The sequence below is a fragment of the Elephantulus edwardii genome, unplaced genomic scaffold (assembly GCF_000299155.1).
Source record: "Elephantulus edwardii isolate Elephantulus edwardi_28Jun2011 unplaced genomic scaffold, EleEdw1.0 scaffold00027, whole genome shotgun sequence".
Lineage (NCBI taxonomy): Eukaryota > Metazoa > Chordata > Mammalia > Macroscelidea > Macroscelididae > Elephantulus > Elephantulus edwardii.
This window is the reverse complement of record NW_006399777.1, coordinates 21,088,488-21,110,030: the sequence shown is the minus strand read 5'-3', so window position 1 is coordinate 21,110,030 and position 21,543 is coordinate 21,088,488. Positions and strand designations below refer to the sequence as shown.

Genomic DNA, 21,543 nt, shown 5'->3' with positions numbered 1-21,543 from the left:
CTACCATCCTAAATGGAATGAACAGCATCATAATCAACATCCCTTAAGTCATATTTAGATATGGGGAATATCACACTGCTAGTAGATCTGCCTTGAAGTAAAAGTTAGATGTGGCTTTCGAGGTATCAAAAAGGATTATGGGAGATATTTACTAAAAACACTTCAAGTAAAAAAACACCTTGCTAACTAAATAAAAGTACAAGAGCATTCAGTCTGTTGTACATTTTGCAACTGGTTATAAATTAATGCTAATCAAGTATCTAAACTTATTTCTATTAATTTAGTGTTCTAAAAAAAGGGTTCCTTTAAACAATTTGTCACTGAGCTAAACACAGGTTGTTCCTTACTCTCTCCACAGAGCAGAAGTGTGTCTCTGGGTGATGACGAACATCACACAGCATTATCCCCCACATCTCACAGAGCTCCAGAAAACACCACTCTACATGGGGAGAGTGAATAAGCTTTCACGTCCAGGTGATAATGCTAGTTCTGCTGTGGCTCATCAAGACAAAGCATATGGCGTATTTTCCACCGATGTTTCTAAAAGCCTTTGTGTAGAATTTCTCATTTTGTGTGGTAAGCTCCAGCCACTGGTCTGTGCAGGGAGCTAGGCCAGAGGCTGTCACTCATACTTACTCCTTGCCTAGAGCTTTTCTCATCAAGAAAATGGGTTTTCAGTGTTGGACTTGGCTATAACAACATTAAGAGTGCATTGAACATTTTTTGAGGAGCTGAAAATTCAGATGACCACTCACTATAAACAAAAAAAATCATCATTCCACAAATATTTTATTCACATCAAACTTGCACAGTAGCAAAAAAAAAAAAAAAATCAAAACACAACTAAGCCACATATCAAAGAACAATATACAATAAAAATTTAAATTTTTTTCAATGGCATTGGAAAAAGGGACTTCCATAAATAACATTTACAATTCTAGTGTTAGATCTTTCAAAGTGTCTAAAGCTTCACAGTGCTAGAATTGATTTTTATCAGAACACATGCAAAAAAAGGTGCAACAAAATCCATATTAATGACACAAAAAAGCACGCCAGTTATTGGTCATTCCAGCACGGCCATGCCACTCTATGTTTCTAAAAACAGACAAACGAACCCCCAAATCCGGGTCCCATTCATTCTTCAATTACGCCTTTAGTCATTTTGCTTTATTATATTCAAACAGTCACTGTTAGTGCTCTTCACCACGACTTTCAGGTTGACGTCACTCCCTGCCTGCTGGCTGTCAGGACTGGGGGACGACCCTCTCCCAGACTCACCTTCTTCCGGATGTCTTCATCATTTGCACCTAAGGAGGCATAGAGCTTGAACGCAGCCTGGCGGAGTTCGTGGGCGTGCTTTAAGTCATGATCAAGCTAGGGTAAGAGGGAAAAAAAGGTATGCTCCAATTGAGACCACAATTACATTTTCCAATAAAATTAATCAAGTAACATAAGGAATAAACACCAAACTCCTAACTATTGATCTGGTGTTATAACAGAACATCCCAGGTTTTGGTTTTTTTTTTGTTTTTTTTTTTGGCTCTGTTCTTGACTGAGGCCTGGCTATGTGTCCGCATCCCATAACATGCACAGTCTGCTTCTCTCTAAAAGTCAACATTTGTCATGTCTTCAGTTTTCCCTAATTTTCTGAAACATCAGAATATCTTGTAGTCTAGCTGAAAAAAAACCCCGCTGTGTCAAGCGGCAGAAAGATTTCAGAGGGAAAGCAGAATGAAAAGGCTACCGTGAGCACGTGGGTTTGCAGGAAAGAACAAATAACACCACAAAGGGTAAATTTGTTCTTTTATTTATTGAGTTTTACAGCTACTTAGTAACAAGAATGATTTATGTGTTTTCATCTCCACTACCCCCTTAAAAAAATAAACCACATCCAAAATCTCCACCTGATTATGACAATTTTGCAAACAGGACATTGTTTTTATGAGTTTAGTCCACTTAGAAAAGGAAAGTTTAAAGGAAAAATCATAACAAAGTATTGCAATATTAAGAAGATATAGAGAAGTAAAATGGAATGCATTTCATAGTATTTTTCTTCTTTTCTCCCTGAGTCTGAATGTCGGCACGGATTCTATCTACACATCTATGCCTCGGAATGGACTCCCGGCTGACTCTCTGCTAAACTTCCAAAGCTGTAAGTTGCACAAGAGGTGACTCTGCTCATCTTCCTCTCTTGGAGCCGCTGGTGGATTTGAATCACCAGAGAAGATTAGTCTTTGGATTATCAGCAAAACTAATGATTATGCCACCAGAGTGCTATTTGGTAGCAGAATGTGAAAACAGCAAATCATAAATCTAAGAACAAACACTAAAATGTTTAACTTGGAGGGTAATTCAAAAATCTCCTGCTGACTAGCCAATTTCTTATTCATAGTGCCCTAAACGACAGATTTCCCAAGCTGTAAATCTCCCCCCCCCCGCCCCCCAATCTGCAAATCTTTACAGAAGCACCCTATCACATCTTTCCCATGAGAGCATCAAGTGGGTTCAAACTGCCGACTTTTCAGTTAGCAACCACCTGTTTACTAGATGCTCTACTGGGGTTCCTCTCACCAAGGTTAAAGAAAGAAAAACACAAGAAGGAAAGCCAGAGAAACAGACTTTCCTGACAGAGTCTCTGAAATGTGTACTGAAATACTCAAGAAGGAGAAAGAAATAGATGAAAACACAATCACAAACACCAGTCATTTAACGGAGACCAAACTGCAGAAGACTTGGTACTCCAAAGAATCTGGAGTTGGATTATAAAATAGCTAGCCGATAAAAATAATGCAAATGCCCCCAAACAGGACAGCTTTTTAAAAACGGTAATAACTTCATCCAGCAGTATGTAATTCTGAAATTCCAAAATCTGAATTAAATTCATCCAGTTGTATGTAATCCTGAAATTGAAAACATAATGCTGCTTATTGGGCCAGTTGTGAGGATCTGTGTTTCCTTTGTTTAGGTGTAATCCATAGTGAATGCTGGAATCTTCTATCTTCAAAAATTAAGTACTTCGAGTCCTTTTTGGTTTCAGCAAGCCAAGTTACGGCATCTGAGTAATGCAGGTGGTTGTAAGGCCAACCCCAATCCTGGTCCAGCATTCTTCTTCATATACCCCAGTTTCTTCAATTACTTGTTCAGCATTCAGAAATAAGTGTGCTGAAAGGATACAGCCTTCCTTAACATTAAGTCATTCAAAATCCTCTTACTCTGTTCTCAAAGTCTAAGTCACATGAGCACCATGAAGTGTTCTGGAATTCCAATTCAACGCCATGTTAACTATAGTGTGTTAATACAACCCACACAGCTGAATGCCTCTGTAGTCAATAGCACACAGGCAAACACCTTTCTGGTATTCTCTGTTTTCGGCCAAGATCCGTCGGAGATCAGGAGTGATGGCCCTTGGTCCACAATTCTCTTTGGAATCTAGGCTGAACTTCTAGCACCTTTCTGGCAGTGTACTGCTCACTGGTCATTTGGGGCACTTCTCAATCACTGTTTTGGTTATTAATTAAAAGGCAATGCTCTTCCAATCATGGCCTGTAAATAAACTTTCACTTACAGAAATGCACTGAATAAACAGGGCAAGAAGAAAAGGTCCTAAGACACATCTATCTATTCTAAAATCTAGCACCAAACCTACCATGCTCTCATTTTAATTCGTAGCAGTGATCCAGAGTGATATTTCTGCTTACAGTTGACAAGGCAATAAACCTTTACAGAAGTGGAATACTGAATTCTCAAACTGGTTGATGAATCCAAACCACTGACCTTCTGGTTAACAACCAAATGCTCATTCCACTGCACCATGAGGATTCTCCATCTAATCTAAGGAACTTATATTTTAGTAAGTTTTACAAGTTTATAAAGTTAACAAAACTTGAACCTTGAATATCTTACACTATCCGTTAAATAGTGAACTAGTTACTCGTAACACAAAGCCTTGAACAGCTTAAAAGCCAAAAATCAGCATGAAAAGGAAGGTAGTAAGACTTGGGGGAGGGATTGTATAACAATGAAAGAATTTTTCTTTTACTTTTCAAAGAGAAGAGTGAACTGGGGAGGGGGGGATGGGCAGGGAGAAAAGTACAACAATTAACGAATGGAAATCCAAAGTCTCTGTAAACTTTCATTAAAATGAATTAATAAAATTTTTAAAAAGTTACGGTAAAAGAATGTCTACAGTAGAGAGTAAAAGAAAATTACTGAGACATCAGAGACAAAAGTTGACTCTTGAACTAAAGAATGAGGTACTCTGTCCCACATTCAGCCTCTGGCCTTGTTTTCTGCTGAGAGGAAGCCTCTCCACCTGAAAGCTAAACAATGAATAAGGAAGACAGAATAAAAATCAACGTCATTGAGTCATGATGCTGGAGAAGAGTGCTGAATATCTCATGGATTAACAAAAGAATTAAAAATAAATGTCCTGGAGAAGGTGCAACCAGATTGTTCCTTAGTGGCAAAGATAGTGAAGTTTTATCTCAAAACTTCTGGGCATGTTGTTAAGAGGAGAAAGAAATCAAGCTTGGAAAGGAGAGGAAGACCCTGCACGAGATGGACTGGCACAGGAGCTGTAACAAGGGGCCTGAGCAATGAGAGCGGGTGAGGAGGACCCAGGCTAGCGCAGGATTCATATCCTTTGCTCACAGGGTCAGGCGAAGTCATAGTCAATTCGATGGCACCTAACAGCAACAACATGCAGGCTCTGAAAACATGATGAGTAAAGGCAGCAACCGACGTCCTTTCTGCCTCCCTGGGAAATCGGAAACCAGAGTGTGAGCTGGACCCGTGCTCTCTGAAGGAAGTCAGTGAGGGAAGAGTCCGAGAAGGGCAGCTAACGATGTGGGCTGCAAACGATGGCACTGTCCTGCCTGAGTTCAGACTGAAAGCAGGGATGGACGGAAAACGCCACTGTCCGAGCCTGGAGAAAAACCAACGCTTCTAAGTGAATAAGAACTCAACGATGAACTTTCAGAAGACTCAACCAATTGAAAAGTAAAGCAAACCATCTAAGGTCAACAGAAAAAAAGCAAAATACCTACGGTCCCAGCCCCAAATCCTGAGTGGGAGGTCTTGTGTCAGACTTTAATGTTCAGTAATCCATCAGGACCACCCCAGCCAGCTACCTGGAAAGGTGTGGTAGCAGATGATGCTGTGGAATTCTCAGCTGGCAGTCTAGGGACAAGGGAAGAACACGCAGGAGATGAAAAACCTGTGGCGGACAAAATCAAGGGGAAAGCCAAAGAAGGGGTCTGTGGACAATTTGGTGAAAAAGAAACAATTCCTCTTGATTAGAGGGTAAAGATGGAAACCACTCAGAGTCAATGAGTCATTCAGAGACTTAAAGAATCTGTAATCAAATGAGTCAAGATGGAGAAACCGCTCCCGCTGAGGGCCCAAGAAAGAGCTGCCACTTGCTACTGGGCGCTATGCCCGAGGACTTCTCTGGGCTCCGGGACAACTTAAATTTGAAATAGGAAGATGCCAGCTTTCTGCTATGATTGCTGATGCAGTCTGGGAAACTGGAGCTTCAGTGACCAACTATGCACACGCTCTTCAAGTGACGACAGAGTGTGTGACGGTGCCCTGGGTCACCTTCATGATACCCTGGGACCAAGACAGCCTGACTCAGACAAGCACAAACCAACAGACGACGGAGTGACGGAGACAGTGAAGGCTGAGCGCAGAGACGAGCTGGAACGAGATGATACTACCCCACCTTGAACACGCACATCTCGACAGTGAGGCCATCCACAAAGCAAGCCAAGAAATCACGGAGCGTGCAGATGATCACTCCTGCCCTCTCTGGAGACATCAACAACCGGTCCTCAACTACAGAAACCTCACGTTCAGCCACAGAGAGCAAGGGCGACACTGATTCCAGAGTCGAAGCACCCCAGGATGAGGGTAAATCAAAGGAGAGAGCAAAGGCGAAGGAGGGAGCAACTTAAAAGGAGTTCAGAGAAATCCAAGTTAAAGTTCACAGTATTTGGTATTGGGACATCAAGTCTTCTGGGGGCAAGTGGGGACTTTTAAAAACTATTGTTTGTTTGCTTACAAAGTTCTAATACATTGTGTTTCACACTATTCTTCATTCACACTCTGTTTCATTCTGTTTCACAATCATCCCCACACATTATGTTTTAGAGAACTAAGCACTCTGGACCTTCCCATCATTATCTTGTCTTTTCACCTGGATCCTTCAATTCCATGCCCTGCCACTCCACCCACCAAACTGTGCAGCTCTGTGGGTCCACCCCTCCCCATCCTCACCCCTCTGCTCCCACCCCTTCTCACTTGAGTTCCCACACATTTTTCACTAGTCATCCTTCTATTTTTACAGTAATGGTCTGCAGTATTTTTTTGAAATCGATGCTCCTGCGTGCTGCATATTACTCCACTGTGTGAATGTACGGCAATGTCTCAATCCATTTGGTTGTGGCTGGACATTTGGGCTGTTACCATGTTCTTCTGATGGTGAATAAAACGGCAATGAACACTGGTGTACAAATCTCTGTGTGTGCCTCCGTTCTCATTTCCTTGGGATGTATTACTAGTAGTGGAATAGTTGGGTCATACGGAGTTTCTATGTTCAACTTTTTGAGGAAACGCCAAACTGTCTTCCAGAGTGGCTGCACCATTTTACAATGCCTAGGTGGGGACTTTTAAAAGAACAAAGGCTTTAAACAAAAACATTTTCACAGATGACCTTTAGACTGCTTAATCAGGGTGCATCCTACACACTGGTTACTCTTTTCCAAGAGAAAAGTGGAATTTGCCTGGTGTACCTGTGTTACTGTATTGTTCTAAGTATTGACAGATCTGAATTTTTAAAAATTACCTTCAATGGAGAAAAGAAGTGTTGTTATATGTGTAAGAATACTTGATAAAGTTTCTTAAACTAACACACGTTTAAAGAAAACACCAAAAAAGCCCACACAAAAACACCAAAAACCCAAAAACTTTTGCACATACTACATACACTTAGTGCCCTAAAAACACTCACTAGTATTCCCAATTTCCATCTAGTTTTGTTTTTCTTTTAATACCTTCGGAAAAGAATGCATTAAACATCTTTCAGTGGTCTGATTTCTTGTTTCCCCCTTTTCTCCTGGACTTTGGATTATTATTTTAAGTTTCTCTGCGTTAATGCTTATACATTAACATCAAATGTGACACTGTCATGATGCAGCAAATATACACTGGTCACCTATCTCCTCTTGGATTCTAAAAACAAACTAAAAGCAGTTAGCCTGGACAGACCAGTAAGACCCTTTTCAGTTTATACTTCTCTTGCCGGCTGGGGACAGGACTTCCAGACTGTACAGTCAGCACAAAATACAACAAGACTCAAATTAAGTCATCAGAAGAGCAAAATCTGGTTCTTAGGACACTCGTTTTAACTCTGTTCTTGACTGTGGTAGTCGTTTGTGCTTACTGTTCTCTACACAGAACAGTGAGTAACCACTATTTGCTGAGAGCCACAGCTACGGCAATAATTGCCCTGAACTGCATCTGGATTTATGGGAAGTAAGTGCAAAAAGAGTGCAAAACCAAGTTTCTATTAGGAAGCAAAAGATAACATATATCTAAACTTTAAAATCTGCTGTTCCCTCCCTCACAGCAATTTAAGAACTAGACCCTGGTATCCTACAACTTTGAATGTTCTCTTAGCTTGTTCAGGAAGAAACAGTTCATGAAGGTAACACTAACAGCACCGAGGGGATCTCTGATACATATACTTAATTTCATTTTGATTTTCTAGGAGTGAATGCAGGAAAAGATCTCAGGCACACATTGCACAACCCGATTTGGATTTTCCTATGTCCGGAGAGCTGTACCAGATTCCTTACTGTCTATTAAAGTTTTTATTAAGACTTAGTTGACATCATTAAAAATAAGTAATAATACAAATACTGCTAAAGTGGAGTGGCGTATGCAAAACAGTAACTGGTTATAACTGGTCGTGTGGTGCATCTTTAACATTCACCTTCTAGGAACTAGGTTTGCACAAATCCTTCAAAGAAATCATTTGTGCAGTTGGTCAATAGTCATCAGCCTTAACTCTGACCCTGGGATGTATGAGACAATGTAATGGTAAGTATGTGGACTTTTCAAGTAATACCAAGAAAAAGTTAAAAAAACAAAACCAATCTTCCTGATAAGGTGGTTTGCTTTTTGTTTGTTTTTGAAGTATGTTTTGGTTTATTTTTAAAAATCTTTGACATCAGGGGCTTCTCCAAAGTCCTGAAGAGCAATGATGTCAGTTTAAAGATGAAGGAGTGTCTGATTCAACCCATGGTCTTTCCAGTCACTTGCTATGCATCTGAGAGCTGGACTGGACAATGAGTAAGGATGACAGAAGAAGAAACAAAGTCTTTGTGCTGTGGTGTTGGAGAAGAGTCCTGAATACCCACGGACTGCCAAAAGAACAAACAGAGGTGTCTTGGAGAAAGTGCAACCAGAGTGCTTCTTCGAGGCAAGGATGGTGGGGCTTCGTCTCAAATATTCTGGGTGTGTTGCTAGGAGAGGCTATTCTTTGGAAAAGGATTCTCATGCTTAGAAAGGTGGAAGGTCAGAGAAAGAGAAGACCCGCAACAAGATGGACTGACGCAGTGACGGCAGCGATGGGCTCAAGTGTTATCAGGGATGATGATGATGATGATGATGGGACACACCAGGCCAGAGTTCAGATCTGCTGTTCGCGGGGTCACTGTGAGGTGTACTTGACTGAACAGCACTGAACACCACACCCCTGATGTCTGCAGTATTCCTAATTCCCCTGCACACATACAGGAGTATTTTTAAGTGATATTCCTAAACCTAAAGGCCTAAGATCCAAAGATTTAAAAAACATATACTTTATGTACTCTCAATTAGGCTTCTTATTTGGCAGTGTTGTCATGACACAGGTATTCATTGGTAATTGTGACCATCGTCAACTCTAGGATCTAATGCAGTCCTTTTCCCTTCCCTCTTCTTCTTGTTCTAATTACAAAGGGAAGAAATTGCAGATATCTGCTTGGAAGTAAATCACAGATTAATTTTTATTACCAAAAAAGTTTGTACACAGAGTTGTGGCAATGTTGTACTTGTTTAGAAAATGAACTTTTCCAAGGCAAACACAGGCTCGTCAAATGACCAAAATGGAAAAGCAGAATGTTCGTGTTCCACAAACCAAGATATAAGATACAATTAATGCAAACTATCATACATCTTCCTGACTGCTGGTGCCAAGGGTGTTGATTGTGGAGCTGAGCAAGTGGAAATTGTTAACAACCTCAATCTCATCTCCATCTATCATGGTGCTGCCAACTGGTCCAGTGGTAAGAATCTTTGCCTTCTAAATGCTGAGCTTCAATACATATTGCAGTCTATAGTCTACTTTCTGGAGCAAATGCTTAAGGCTTCCCTCAGTCTCACTGAGCAAGGTTGTGTCATCTGCATATTGCAAGTTGTTGATGAGACTTCCTCCAATCCTGATGCCACATTCCTCCTCATAAAGACCAGCTTCCCAAATGATCTGTTCTACACATAGATTGAAAAGGTATGGAAACAAGACACACACCTTTCTTGGTTTTGAACAATGCATTTCTTTTCTCTCTTCTTAGGACTGCTTCCTGGTTTGAGTAAAGGTTTTGCATGAGCACAATTAAGTGTTCTGGGATTCCCATTCTTCCCAAGGTTAGCCACAATGTGTTGTGGTCCACACAGCCAAATGTCTTTGCACTGTCAACGAAACACATATTCTTCTGGTACTCTTACTTTCACTGAAGATACATCTGACATCAGTGATATCAGAGAGCACTGAGAAGTAATGGTATCAATCTAGAGACTAAGGTGCACCTGATCTAGGAGACCATGGTCTTCGCAATTACTTGCTTTGCATCAGAAAATTACACAATGACAAAGGATGACAGAAGAAGAATCAACGCCTTTGAGTTATGGTGCTGGAGAAGAGTACTGAACATACCATGGACTGCCAAGAGAACAAACAGGTCTGTTTTGGAGAGGATGAAATCAAGTTTCTCCTTGGATGCTAGGATTTTAAAGTTCCGTCTTACATACTTTGGGCATGTGGCCAGGAGGGACCAGTCCTTGGAGAAGGACATCATGCTTGGAAGGGTTGAGGGACAACGCAGCAGAGGAAGACCCCAGGTGAGATGGAATGACACAGTAACTGGAGTAATGCGGTTAGATATGTCAGAGTTATTAAGACTAGCTCAGGGGGAGGGCAGGCTTCAGAACTGTTGTACACAGGGTCCCTGAAGATATGTTGCATTGGGAAAATCTGCTGTCAAGGACCTTTCCAAAGTCCTAAAGAGCAAAGATGTCAGTTTAAAGACCAAGATGTGTTTGATGCAAGCCACGGTCTTTACAATTGCCTCCCATTCATCTGAAAGTTTGACAGTGAATAAGGAACACAGATTAAGAATCGTCTCAACTGGCACATTGGTGAAGAGTACTGAATTTAGCATGGAATGCCAAAAGAACATACAAATCTCTTGAAGGAAGTGCAACCAGAGTGCTCCTTAGAGGCAAGGATGGTAAAACACTGTCTCACTTTGGGCACATTCTCAAGCAGAACCAGTCCTTGGAGAGAGACACCATGTTAGAAAAGCTGGAGGGTGGAGGAAAAGGAGGAAGACCCTCAACAAAACACAGCATCTTCAGTGTCTTCAATGTGTTTCAGCAGATGAGGGCGGTACAGGACCAGGCAAGGTTCAGAGTTGTTATTCACAGAGTTGCTATGAGTCACAGTCGACTTGACACAGAACAACAGTAACAACAATGCGAAAGGAGCTCTGATGGTGTAGTCCAGAGGGTGTTGTGCTAACCAAAGGGCTGTGTCTCCAATGGTTCAAACCCACTGAAGACAGGCAGTCTCCTCCCATGATGACTGACAATCTCAGAGAGCCTGTGCAGGATCACTACGAGTTCAAACTGACTCAGGAGCCTTGAGTGTAATGAGAAGACACGGTGACAGAGAGGACTGTTTGATCCTCGTGGGTTCTAATGAGGAAGATAGGATGTCAATGCTAAGCTCAGAGGCTCCATGAGTTTTGAGTTTTAGTGGGGAATTAAGAGTTGTGTTTTTCTTCATTCCTGCTTATCCACTTGATACAAACCTTCTAACAAAAAACACTAAACAAATTATGCTTAAAACCCTTGATGCACTACAGTCTCGATTCTAAAACATAAAAATCAAAACCCCTTGAAGCAATACAGACTCGATTACTAAAGAGAACAGATTTCTCGTAAAAGGGAGGTGGTGAAGTGGCATTACCACTCGTTTCCACGTGGAGACACTGAGGAAAAGTTTCCCCATCTCCCTGGTGCACATCCCCCCCCCACCTTGGCTTGGAGCACATACCCTTTTAATATCAGTGATGGCACTCACTGAGCTGGGATACTTGAAATAATCAGCAAGCATGGCGATGAGGTGATCGGTTATGCTGGCGATTCTCTGCAGCTCAACGTCGGGTTCGATCAAATATGCCAGTGTTTCAGCTCCTTCCACTCTCTCCTCCAGTAATCTCTCCTTGCTGCACATTCGGACCAAGCAAGGCAATGTCTGAAAGGCAGTGAGATTAATTATTTGTGTCCAGATAAAGGCCAAAAAAAAGACAGTTGGATGGAACGCACGTACGTAACTGAATCAACTCTATGGTTTTTACTGGAAATCAAGTTTATGATCAAGGTTACCCTTAATGACGCTCTAATAATATAAGGTGTTTTTTTTAATGCAAAACCAAGCAAAATTCAGTGCATATTAATCGCTTGCCATGACAAACTAACCATACATTCAAACTACATTAATTTAAATTCTCATTAGGCTTTCGTGATTGACAGGATAAAAGCTTGACTGTACAACTTCATTAAAGTACATTTAAGAATATCTAACAAATTACGTCTGATGGTTCTGCCCCATCTATATATTTATTTACTAAAAATGATTCAGTAGTTTAATCAGAAGTGATCTTGCTTTAGACAAACTATACTAATTTTCCCTCAGTAAAGAATATGGCTCTAAGGAGCGGTGAGTTGTTTTTTTTTTTTTTTATTAATATATACGATTGCAAAGACATTAAGATTTCTGTGATCTTATTACTACTCAGATCCTACCAGCTCTCCTGCAAAATGCAGCCATTACAGCTCCCAGATTTCTCCAAGTAATTCTTGGAATGACTATGGTATCAACAATCCAAATTAACCTGTTATTCTTGTTGTTGTGTATCACTGAGTCAGAACCGACCCATAGCTGAAAACCCCATAGTGGGTTTTCAGAGGCAGCTAATCACACAGAAGGAGACAGCCCATCCTTCACCCATGAAGCAACTGGTGGATTCAAACTGCGTGCCTCAGGGACTGCAGCACAGCTTCTTACCACTACGCCAGCATAGCTCCCTACGGAGTCTTTAAGAAATTTTGGACACAGCTCCTGGTGACTTATCTACATTAAAGCAATCCAACCAATCCTGTCTTCAAGCTGACTCAGACTTGGGGTGACGCTACAGGGCAGATGAGAACTTCCCAAATGGCACAAGGCTACGATCTTTACAGGAACAGGGCGCTCCCAAGGGGCAGCTGGTAAGTTCGAACTACCAAGTCAGCAGTGAAGTGCTCAACCACTACATCACCAGGGTGCCTTTGTCTAGAATGGGCTTTCAATAAGAATACTCCAGGCATTTACCCCACCTGCTTGAAATCATGGTACTGAAGAATGACTGATATCATTATAAGCACCCTCTTCGGCGACTACAGTCGTACGAGCCCTGCTTTTTTTTCTTTTTTTTTTTTAACAGTCCTCCCACAAAGCTTAACACTCCATTATCCATTATTGATCCAGGCTTTACAATGCGATCCGAGGCTTGTGACAGGAGACATGTGGTTATGTTTCTTTGAATACTTACGAACATTTATCAGTTTCACATTATAAATGGACTATTAACTTCAACATCCCTAAGTCCATAAAGAAGAGACTATTAATTTAATTAACCAATGAGGAAGGAAAGAAGGATTAGGGAAGTAAACAAACCAAGGTCAGGTCACCTACACGCAAGCCCCCAGCACTCTGTGAAGGACTGCTGGGTTAGGGGGTCATTAGATCTCATTAGGGAGCCCTGGTGGTTGAATGGTAAGGAGCTGCACTGTGTTCGTTAGCTCCTCACAGGAGACTAAAACATTGTTTTTGTTGTTGTGTGCTATCCAGCTGGACCTGACCCACAGCTGACCCTTCAGAGGGTTTTCAGAGCCTGTAAATGACACGGAAGGAAACTGCCCGTCTCTCTTCTGCAGAGCGGCTGGTGGATTCTAATGTGTCGTGAGCCTCTGGGCTGATGGCACAACTCCTTACCACTGGGCCTAAACAAAGACGATCTCACATTCTTAAAATAACACATACTAAATGATTTACATTTACTTTACTCTTTAAAGTGAGCAAGAAATTGTAATATAATTAGTGTATTACCATTCTCACGATTATTTTGTGGGAGAGATACGCAAGCATTACAGCCTACAACTTCATTAAGAGTATGGGTGTGCCCAAAGATAGAGCCAGTCAGTGGCCAGTGTGCAAAAACAAGAAAGTATTTCTTATGACTGAGAATTGGTCTCTTCTCCAGGATTGGTTTGTTGAGGTTGGTTTTTTTGGTGTGTGTTGTTTTTTTCCAGTTCTAGATAATAGTAGCAGTCAAGAAATCTAAAAGCATGTTGCACGGCGGTGGGAGTGGGGGATGAGGGGTGGGGTGGGGAATCTGTCAAGGACCCCTCGAACGAGCTAGAGTGCAATGATGCCAGTTTAAAGTGCACCTGATCCAAGGCTCTGGGTTTTCCCAATTACTTGCTATGCATATGAAAATGGAACAATTGTAGGGATGACAGAAAAATAATCACTGCCTCTGAACTGTGATAAAGAAGAGTCTTGAATATTCCACAGACTACCAAAACAACAGCAGGTTTGTGTTGGAGAAAGTGCAAACAGGGCATGTCTTTAGAGGCAAGGATAGGAAAACGTGACCTCGTGATACTCTGGGCTTGTTGTCACCGAGCTGGGAAAGGTGGACGGTGAGAGGAAGAGGAGAAGATCCTAAAGATGGACTCGGTGCCTTTAACGACGGGCTCGAGCGTATCAGAGATGATGAGGACGGCGCAGGACCTGTTGCTCACAGGGTTCCCAGGAGTCATTCTTGACTCCATGGCGCCTAACAACATCAACAACAGGAGCTGAATTTGATGTGCAATGACGCCAAGGACCGTTTTCAAGTGTCATTTATTTATTATCTCTCAATATGTCTTTGATTATCTGGCATGGCACTGACAGAAAGTCTCTCTCCGCAGAGCTGGCCAACGGCTTACCTACGCACAACATACAACACAGCTCAGGACAGGGCAGAGTTCAGAGCTGTTGTGCACAGGGGTGCTATGAGTCACAGACAACTCGAGGCCACATAATAACAACAACAACATATACACTATGTGTTGTATGCAAATTGAATAAAAGTCAAAGATTAAATACACTATTTTCTATATCATCTGAATTTTACACATTTTTTTTGAGATATTAATGAAAGTTTATAGAGAACTTGGATTTCCATTCATTCATTATTGCACATTTTCTTCCCTACACCCTATTCCTCTTATTTCATTTTTCACTTTCGGGTGGAAAAAAAAATTCTTTCATTGTTATACAGGCCCCCTAGTCCACTTTACTATGCTGCTCTTATTCTGGACTCTTGTCATGCCAATAATACCTAATCATATATTCCTTTTATACAGTTATCTCCCTCGTCTGTTTCAATGCTGTGTCCATAATTTATCCCTATTTTCTTAGATCCCCTCTGTCCCCGTGTCAGTGTTGGTTTTTAACAGTGGCATTATGCAGTATTTGTCCTTCTATGACTGAGATATTTCACTCAGCATAATGCCCTCCATGGTCACCTTTCCTGTATAATATTTCATGAGTTCATTGTTTTCTTAGTGCTGCATAATATTCCACTATGTGAATATACCATACCTTCTCTAGCCATTCGTTTGCTGATGGACACTTAGGTTGATTCCAACTTTTTGCTATTGTGAACAAGGCAGCAATAAACATGGGTGTGAGAATTTCACACCCTTTACACTCCAAATTGGAAAATTGCAACAAGGAAAGGATTATTTGACTTTGACTTTCAAAATACAACTAAACTTATTAAAACTAAGTATGGTGGTTTGGGTATTTTATGCCATGTACTCAATATCATAATAAATAAGTAACAAAGAGAAATACCTATATTTCTATTTATCACTTACATGATGGTAATTTTTACCATGTATAGGTTTTGAGAATTAACAAACTCACCTTTAATACAATACAGTTGTCATCTGTCCGAATTGCCCCAGCTCGGCACATGTAAGTTAAACTGGAATAAGACAGCAGAAAGTAAGGTTTTGCTTGCCTTTGAAATATCACACAAAACAAACAAACAAACAAACAAACAAACTACCACCTTTGAGAAAGTTTCTAAACTTCCTTAGATTCAGGGAAAGAAAACGAACTGAAAATACAATCAGCTAGATTTTTTTTTTTAGGAAATCAGCTAGGTATTTTTAAAAACACTTACAAAATTGTTTTTAAAAATAAGATATCCGAATATGTTGATAAATTTTGAAGCTAGGGGCTGGGCACATCGGGGTTCTTCACATTTCCCCCTGTATTTCGATGTTTGAGAATTTTCATGACAAAAAGAAAAAGAATCTTTCAAATAAATGGTTAATAGAACTATCAAATGTTATATAAAGTTGGGCTGGGCACTCAGCATTACTAGAAGTTATCACACAGTTGGGCATTTAATTTCTACCTAAGTTATACTTCTCCATCAGAGGGTAACTAGTTGTTCAGAAATTATAAGCAGTAGCTTTGGAGATGGGCCACAATGACTCAGATACACTGAAAAGTCATTTATCTTTATAGTTGTATATTACTTTGAATAAGAAGAAAACTCTTTTGTACTCCCTACATAGGTACTGAACATTAAACACATTAAAATTTAAATTTATTTCCTTTTTAAATTATATTTCTGAATAAGCAGGTGGAAAGAACCCTAAAACATCTAATTTTGGATCCCACAAATGGTAGTTATGAGCAAATCGGTAACATTAATTAGAATGTAAAAGGTTCCATTTCATGTAGCTGTTAGCAGTACCCTGAGGCTTATAGTATATTATTTTTATTTTATTTCTTTTATTATTTGTTGTGTGTGTGTGTGTTTTCAAATCAGATCTGACTGGTACAGGAGGAGATTCCCCTCCTTCTCCAGCAGAGCATCTGGTGGATTCAAACTGCGCACCTCTGGAATGCAGTGCAGCTTCTTGCCACTAGGCCACCAGAGCTCTCTAAGTATATTGTTTTTAAAACCCTATGTGAGCTCTAATTTATCAACACAGGGTAAATGCCCTGTTTTGACATGAAAGCAAACAAGCAAAACCCCCCAAACAACCCAATACATAATAAAGAATACATGAGTAATTCACTGAGAAATTCTCACTAAAACATTAAAGCCAAATCATCACTACTGATGCTCAACCCCTCACTGAGCATAAAGCGCTCACAACAGGGTTCAACAGGTGACAGCAGACACTGAGAGGACGGCCCTGAGCTGAGATGCAAGCCGGGAACTGTGCTACCAAGAGTAAGAGCATCCTCCTAAAGCTGAGTAAGTGCATTCCCCAAAATCACTCTCTGGTTAGTAACTTCAAGTTCACTATGTCTGTATCTTTAGATTTTCCTGACTTACCATTACTACGCACAACATATGGTATTTAAGTCTGATCTAAGTGTGTTACTATTGCGACTGAGATACAAAGAGAGTAAGTGTGTACTAGTGCGACTGAAATACAAAGTGTGAGGTAAGTAACATACGGTATTTAAGTCTGATCTAATTGTATTACTATTGTGACTGAGATACAAAGAGAGTAAGTAACTAGATGTTTGCTCTACAGCTACTGTTCTGTGTATTACTACTACTATTAAAGGGAATAACAGGCTCACATGCATTTAAGTCTGTGTGAGACAATCCTATGAATTTTAGATTTCAAAACCCCCAAAGACGATGAAGGATAAAGGAGAACAAACTGGGCTGGCCGAGACACTCCGAGGTACTGATCAAGCACTGTCTTTGCCCCATCATCTTGACTTTTACCATTTTGCTGATGTGAGTTGCATCTCAATCGGCTTATCCCTCTGTAACATCTTCACAAAAATCTGTGGTAACAATTCTCCGTCAACCAAAACTGAAAAAAAAAGACATGTGACAGTGATGAAGGAAATAATTCAATCGACAAAGTTCACAAATCATGGAGGTTCAACTAAAAGTTCCAGCCTACCGTTTACCAGGGTCATCGACACCTGAGGGTTCTCAAAAGCTAAAACTGAGAAGCATTTCAGTGCTTGCATTCGAACCTACGAAAAGAAATGAACAACAAATGCATTTATGTTCATTTTTCAAGGAATACTTTTCATTTCCAAGATCATAAATTCTTATTTTGAAGAGAAAGTTAAATGTGCTGAAAATACCAACATGGGCCTCAAAGGAATAAAAAGTAACACTTGTATACTGAATAATACAATAAAAAATTAATTCTAAAACATGAAAATTAATTTTAAGTCAACAGAAAGATAGTAAGGGAGAACTAATAGTTAAAATGATCCACTTCCGAAACGGCTTGCCTCCGTAAACTATGAACAGTGCTCAGGTGTTTTGTTCATAGGGTCACTATGAGTCGCACTTAACAACATCAACAACAATTAAGTCTCTAATCCAAGTTAAAGGAAGCTCTGGTGGCTGAGGGTAAGGAGATGCACTGTCAATCCAAAGGCATGTGTTTCAAATCCACCAGACAATCTCAAGGAATAAAAAGGGCAATGTCTTCCCATGGGATTTACTGTCTCTGAAAACTTGCCGGAGGGTCAGCTATGAGTTGGTTCTAACTGGACGATACATAACAACAACAAACAATCAAAGTTAAAAGGGTAACACTGCACAAAATACAAGACAAAGGCTCCTATAAAACTTGTTATTTTACATATGAATCAGTTTTATTATAGAGTCTGGTCCTCACTTTCAAGACTGAATTATGTCGAATTTTCATTTGGCAAAAAAGATGACTGGGGTTATGAAGAAGCCTGCCGCCTCTCACGAAACAGTGCTCTACAACGCTGATCCCAGAGCACGCAAAGAACACCGATGGTGGAACAGACTCAGCAAAACAGTGACGCTCCCACACACGCTTTCCTGCCACACCTTGATGTTTTTATATCTTATTATGGTAGATATGAAGTCCAATGAGGAGAAGAACAGAAAGAAACAGAAGATGAGCAGGTGGAATGACTAGAGCTGGAGGGCAGAGATGTTGCTGGTGTGTACTGTCGAGTCAGAACTGACCCACAGCTGCCCTCACATGGGAGCAGACTGCCCAGTGTTCTCCATCTTTCTGCAGCTGGCAGATTTAAACCATACGCCTTTGCGTCGGCAGCGCCATTTGCGTCGGCAGCGCCATTTCTTACCACCCAGCTGAACAGTCACAGCGCTCCCAACAACAGCTTCTAGATGTGCAATGGCTAACTCGGGGCAGCCTTTAGCTGGGGAGACCAGACGAACGAAGCAGCTCTCAGTGTGCGTCTCCTTCCTGCTCTGGTTAGTGCCACGCTGGTTCACCCTCCATATCTCTCTCTGTAAACTCTTTACCAAGACTGAACCTTAGATGTCTGCATTAGAGAGCACACACACATTGACAGGCCTTGGCGTATGATAAAGCCAGGGAACAAGAAAGCAAACTAGGTCAGTGCATATGGATGGAAGACAAACACTGCCACCTCCCTGCTCCTCAGAAAATTCCAATGCTTCTATCTATTTCCTACAAATGCTAGTTGGGAAATAATGCATGGCCAAAGTTTTAACTCAGTATCTGATAATACGATTTGACATATCTACAGTATAAGTAAGCTTAAAAACTTGACTTACATAAAAATACAGACCCCACATTAAAGGTGGATATGGATGAGAATATAAATATACAAGTGTGTGTCCCTGTGGCTAAATAAATGTGTCAACTCTGAGATCTCATACTTGGGTTCTACTTCTTTCCTGTGTACTTCAAGGAAATACTACAAGTGAAAAACAAATAGGTCTGTCTTGGAGAGGGTGAAACCAAGTTTCTCCTTGGAGGCTAGGATTTTGAAGCTCTGTCTCACATACTTTGGGCATGTGGCCAGGAGAGACTTGTCCTTGGAGAAGGACATCAAGCTTGGAAGAGTGGAAGGACAGCACAGGAGAGGAAGACTCTGTCTGGATGAGACGGACTGAAATAGTAACCGGGGCAATGGGGGTTGGTATGTCACAGTTAGTGAGGCTGGCTCAGGAGAGGGAAAGGTTCAGACCTGCTGTACATAGGGTCGCAGGCCACTCAACAGCATATAACAACAACAGCAACAACAACAACAACTTTAAGTAGTGAGCTCTAGTGTCCTAGTGACAAGAAGCTGCGCTGCAATCCCGAAAGTACACTCTTCGAGCCCACCAGCTGTTCCGCAGGAGAAGGATGGACAATCTCCTCCTGTGCGATTAGCTGCCTCTGATAACCTGCAGAAGGGTCAGCTTTGGGTCGGTTCCGACTCTATGGTACACAACAACAACTTCAAGTAGTAGCTTTGGCATGCCATATAAGAAGGAAGGACTTTTAAATACTATGAATGATAATATGCAAAATCAGTAGCAACTCATACCTCAACTATATCTTAAAAAGATGGAAATTATCTTTTTTAAAAAATATTATCCGAATGGTGATTAATTTTATAAAACACAATGTATGGGAATAGTCATACAAAACACAGTGTGAAAAGAGGAATGTGTGAAACAATGTATTTAAACAAAGCACAATGTATATGCATTTTGTAGCCAAACCAATATAAAAGAAAAATAACTTTAATAAGTATTATTCTATAATAAATTATTTTAATCTAAAACAATGCTCCATCTCATATTATTGGGAAAAATAAAGACTTTTGATCACACCTATCAAAGAAACATTCATATACGTGTGCATCCTTCTAAAAGCAAGACTCTAGAAACCAGTAACAAGACAGACAAATCTGGACATAATTGTAAATATCTTACTTTGTAGGATGCTGAGGTTAGTAGATGAGCAATATTCTGAACTGCACCATGGTTAAATAAAATTGTTTGGTGATCTGGCCCCTGTAACAGAAAATACAATAAAACATTAAGTATAATGTTCTGTTCCTATCAATCCATTTAGTTAAATTCACCATAATGCAGAATTCTCAATTACCTTTTTTCTTACATAATGAACCACGCTCTCACCTACCACAAAAAAGCTGGGGAGATGTTGTTTTCCATCCTACAAAAGGCTCCCCTACCTTTGCTGTCTCCTGGCCGCCCCCAAATAAGGAGAGGGGTACAGAGCTATCCCAGAACAGACCCTGTGTAAATCTGAAAAGGTGTAGAAAGAATGCCTTGACCAGACATTCCTTTCCTATACCAGTGTGAAATATCCAGATGCTCTGTAAACCAACAACTTTAATAAGACAGAAGACAACTAATAACAGAAGAAAAATTAGTGACAAAAAGATAGTTTCAAAGTTGACACGGTGGTTTATATATAAAAATCTAAGTGTCAAAAGTATAGATTGTTTTAGGTATAGCAAACTGTGAGTGTACCAGACGTCTTTTGTAAGAAACTGGGTTTTGTTTCATAAAGGGTACACTAGTCCGAGGAATTCTCATATGAAGAGCTTAATTTTTTAGCATTGCCTATCTTACAGATTGTTGAGGAAGAGATTTTATTAGATATATTTTTTTCATTTAAGAAAATTCTGTAAATGAATTTTTTTAAAAAGTTATTCTCATTTTAAATTGTCTTTAGAAAAGCCAATACAAGTATCCTTTAATGTCAATATATTTTTCTCTTAGATGTTTAACAAATAAAAATTTGTACTATTAGTAGCTTCTTTATGATAATACGATTAACTTGTGAAAAATCATATCCTGAATTGAGATATGTAAACTATCTCCTTTCAAGTTATGGAAATGTGTGCATTTGTGGAGTGTAGGGGATAGTGTGTGTATGGAGTGTGTATGTTTATTGAAAGAGAGAATGTGTGTGTAATGGAGATTGTTATAACTGGAGTCTATACTTAAAAACTACTGGTTTTTATCTTGCTAATAATTTTATATCTCATTTACTGTCAATTATGTCTTTGCTTTTGAATGCCAGAATTAAAACTGATGAGAATTACACCTTTTAAACTTAAAACTGATTTAATACAGCAAAATAAAGTCTATAAAACTGCTTAATAACTATTATTAGACAGGAACAACTACTAGAAGATACATCTCACTGTTCAGGGACATTTTTCCATTTCTTAATGATAAAATTTATTATGCTTTATATGCTTTTGTATTTCTGTATTTTCTGATTTTTCTACCCACTGTCTTTGATAAATAGAATATGCATTTTTGTTTTGCTAAAAAAAAAAAA

General features: G+C 40.1%; 1 protein-coding gene across 4 annotated transcripts in view; it reads right to left on the bottom strand.

Moving 5' to 3' along the window:
• ARMC8 (armadillo repeat containing 8) overlaps positions 1-21,543 on the bottom strand; it is a 156,333-nt gene that overhangs the window by 48,026 nt on the left and 86,764 nt on the right. For 3 of the 4 annotated variants that reach the window (XM_006883387.1, XM_006883388.1, XM_006883386.1), the window contains 6 exons: positions 20,160-20,240; positions 17,371-17,446; positions 17,187-17,277; positions 15,347-15,407; positions 11,378-11,578; positions 1,279-1,374 (listed from right to left, as the gene is read on the bottom strand). In XM_006883387.1, the coding sequence (XP_006883449.1) occupies positions 1,279-1,374; positions 11,378-11,578; positions 15,347-15,407; positions 17,187-17,277; positions 17,371-17,446; positions 20,160-20,240 (606 nt within the window). The remainder of the gene's footprint in view (positions 1-1,278; positions 1,375-11,377; positions 11,579-15,346; positions 15,408-17,186; positions 17,278-17,370; positions 17,447-20,159; positions 20,241-21,543) is intronic. The other variant, XM_006883389.1, reaches the window with a different exon arrangement.